Here is a 1,999-nt window from a genome sequence, read left to right as displayed (position 1 = left end):
GGGGGGGATTTTGGGGTCCCTGTGGGTGTTATGGGGGGCTCTGGGGTCACAGGGGATCCCCTGTGGGTATCATGGGGGGATTTTGGGGTCCCAGTGGGTGTCAGGGGGGGCTCTAGGGTCGTGGGGCCTCCCCTGGGGCTGGAGTGGGGGCCTTGGGGGTCCCTGTGGGTGTCCTGGAGGGGCTCTGGGATCTCTAGGGGTCCCGGTGGGTGTYGTGGGGGGCCCTGGGGGTCCCGGTGGGGGGCACCCGGCTGTCCCCGGCGTCCCCATCCCCACCGCTGCCATCCTGCCCCGCTGCTGTCCCCATGGCAAAAGCAGGGGTGGCCCCACGTGGGGACCGGGCCCGTGGGGGGGGGGTAGGGACATGGCCACGCTGCCCCTCCGAGGGGCACAGAGCCGGGGGGCTGCTGGGACCCCGTCGCTCCGGAGCGGCGCCCCGGCTCATTCCCGCCGGACGGAGCTGGTGTCGGCCGGCGTCGGCCCGCATCTCCCCTCTCTTCTGCGCGCGGCGAAAGCGCAGGGAGAAATTGCAATTTGCTGCCTGTTCCTGCCCCTGCTCCCGTCCCCGGGGGGGCCGCTGGGGGCTCCGGGAGCCTTTTTGGCAGCGTCCCGGGGCGCTGGTCCAGCGCCGGGGCCCTTCTCTCCGGCGGCTCGCCCTCTCGCCGCCGCGTCAGGGCTGAGCCACCTTTGCTCCCGCCAGCCTTCGCTTCCCAGCTGCTGCTGCTCCTCCTCCTCTTCCTCCGCATCCACCCACCTGTGGCCCCAGCACCCCTGTCCTGTGGGGCTGGGGCGGCCCCGGCCACCCCTGGCTGCCCCAAATTTGCGCCGCTTCCCCTGGGCGATGCTGGCAGCATCCCCTGCTCCACCGCATCCCTGGGTTAAGTCCCGGGGTGCAGCTCCCCGTGCCGGCCCTGGTGCGGGAACGCTGTGAGCGGACGTGCGTTAAGGAGCGCCGTGGGGCTGCCCCGTTTCGGGGCCAGTCCCCCTGGCACGCGGCCGGGGCCCAGCGCCACGGCACGGCCTGTTCCCCAGCTCCTCGGGACGGAGTTTGTTCCCAAATGTGCTGTCTCCCCGCGGGCTGGATCCCGGCCACGGCGCTGAGCTGGATCCGGCTGCCGCTTCCGCACAGGCTGCCTTTGCCGCGTGGGGCTGGGGCCCGGCCAGGAGTCCCCCAGGGAGGATGGCGAGCGTGCCTCAGTTTCCCCATCGGTGCGACACGGGTGCTGAGCCGGTGGCTTTTGCCAGGTGCCTTCCCGTGCAGGCGAAGTGGAAGCTGGAGGCTGCGGCTGGGGCCTGGGCGGGTTCAGAGGGATTTTGGGCCCTTTGTCTCACGGAATTACGTCTGGGTGCATTCGGGGACACTCAGCAGCTCCCGGCAGCCCTCCGGGAGCCGGGCAGGTGGAGCAGGAGAGTCTCTCCAGCGAAGCGGTGCCGGGGCAGGGAGCACCAGAACATCCCTGGCCCGGCTCAGCCTGCGGGAGGGAGGGCAGGCGCTGGGATCTGGCTCCGGGCCCAGCCACCGCTGCTCTTATCTGCCCTGTTCCAGCTCCTGCTGTTCCGAGCGCTCCGCAAACACGGAGGAACGTCCCGCTCCCGGCCCAGCCCTGCTCCCACCCCGCGCTGGGGGGCTGGCAGGGAGCCCGGCGCAGGGGCCCCGTCGAGGGACGGCAGCGGGGAGCGAGGCCTCTCCCGGGGACCCCGGAGCCGGCCGTGCCGTGCCGTGCCGTGCCGAGCCAGCTGGCCGCGGCTCGCGGGAGGAAGCGTCCTCCCGGCCTCGCGTAAACACCCGCTCCGCGGCGCTGGGCTCGGCTGGGGCCTGCGAGCCAGATGCGATGCTCCGCGGCRCGGTGCCGGGGGAAGGCGCCCGCCTTCGACGCGCCGCGGGCAGCACCCCCAAGCCGAGCCGGCTCCCGCGTCCCCGCGCAGTGCGATCGGGGAGCGGAGCCTCGTGCCCCGGGGAAACTGAGGCACGGGGTGGGGGGGGGAGGTGGTTCCCCCC

General features: G+C 73.1%; 1 protein-coding gene across 2 annotated transcripts in view; it reads left to right on the top strand.

Moving 5' to 3' along the window:
- The first annotated feature begins 362 nt into the window (after positions 1 to 362).
- The window catches only part of LOC112966768 (putative protein TPRXL), a 5,304-nt gene continuing 3,667 nt past the window's right edge, over positions 363 to 1,999 (top strand). For both annotated transcript variants that reach the window (XM_026067197.1, XM_026067196.1), the window contains exon 1: positions 363 to 1,778. In XM_026067197.1, the coding sequence (XP_025922982.1) occupies positions 1,181 to 1,778 (598 nt within the window). In that variant the 5' untranslated portion in view covers positions 363 to 1,180. The remainder of the gene's footprint in view (positions 1,779 to 1,999) is intronic.

Source organism: Apteryx rowi, unplaced genomic scaffold (assembly GCF_003343035.1).
Source record: "Apteryx rowi isolate R43461 unplaced genomic scaffold, aptRow1 scaffold_254, whole genome shotgun sequence".
Classification (NCBI taxonomy): Eukaryota; Metazoa; Chordata; class Aves; order Apterygiformes; family Apterygidae; genus Apteryx; species Apteryx rowi.
This window is presented reverse-complemented; position numbering and strand designations above follow the sequence as displayed.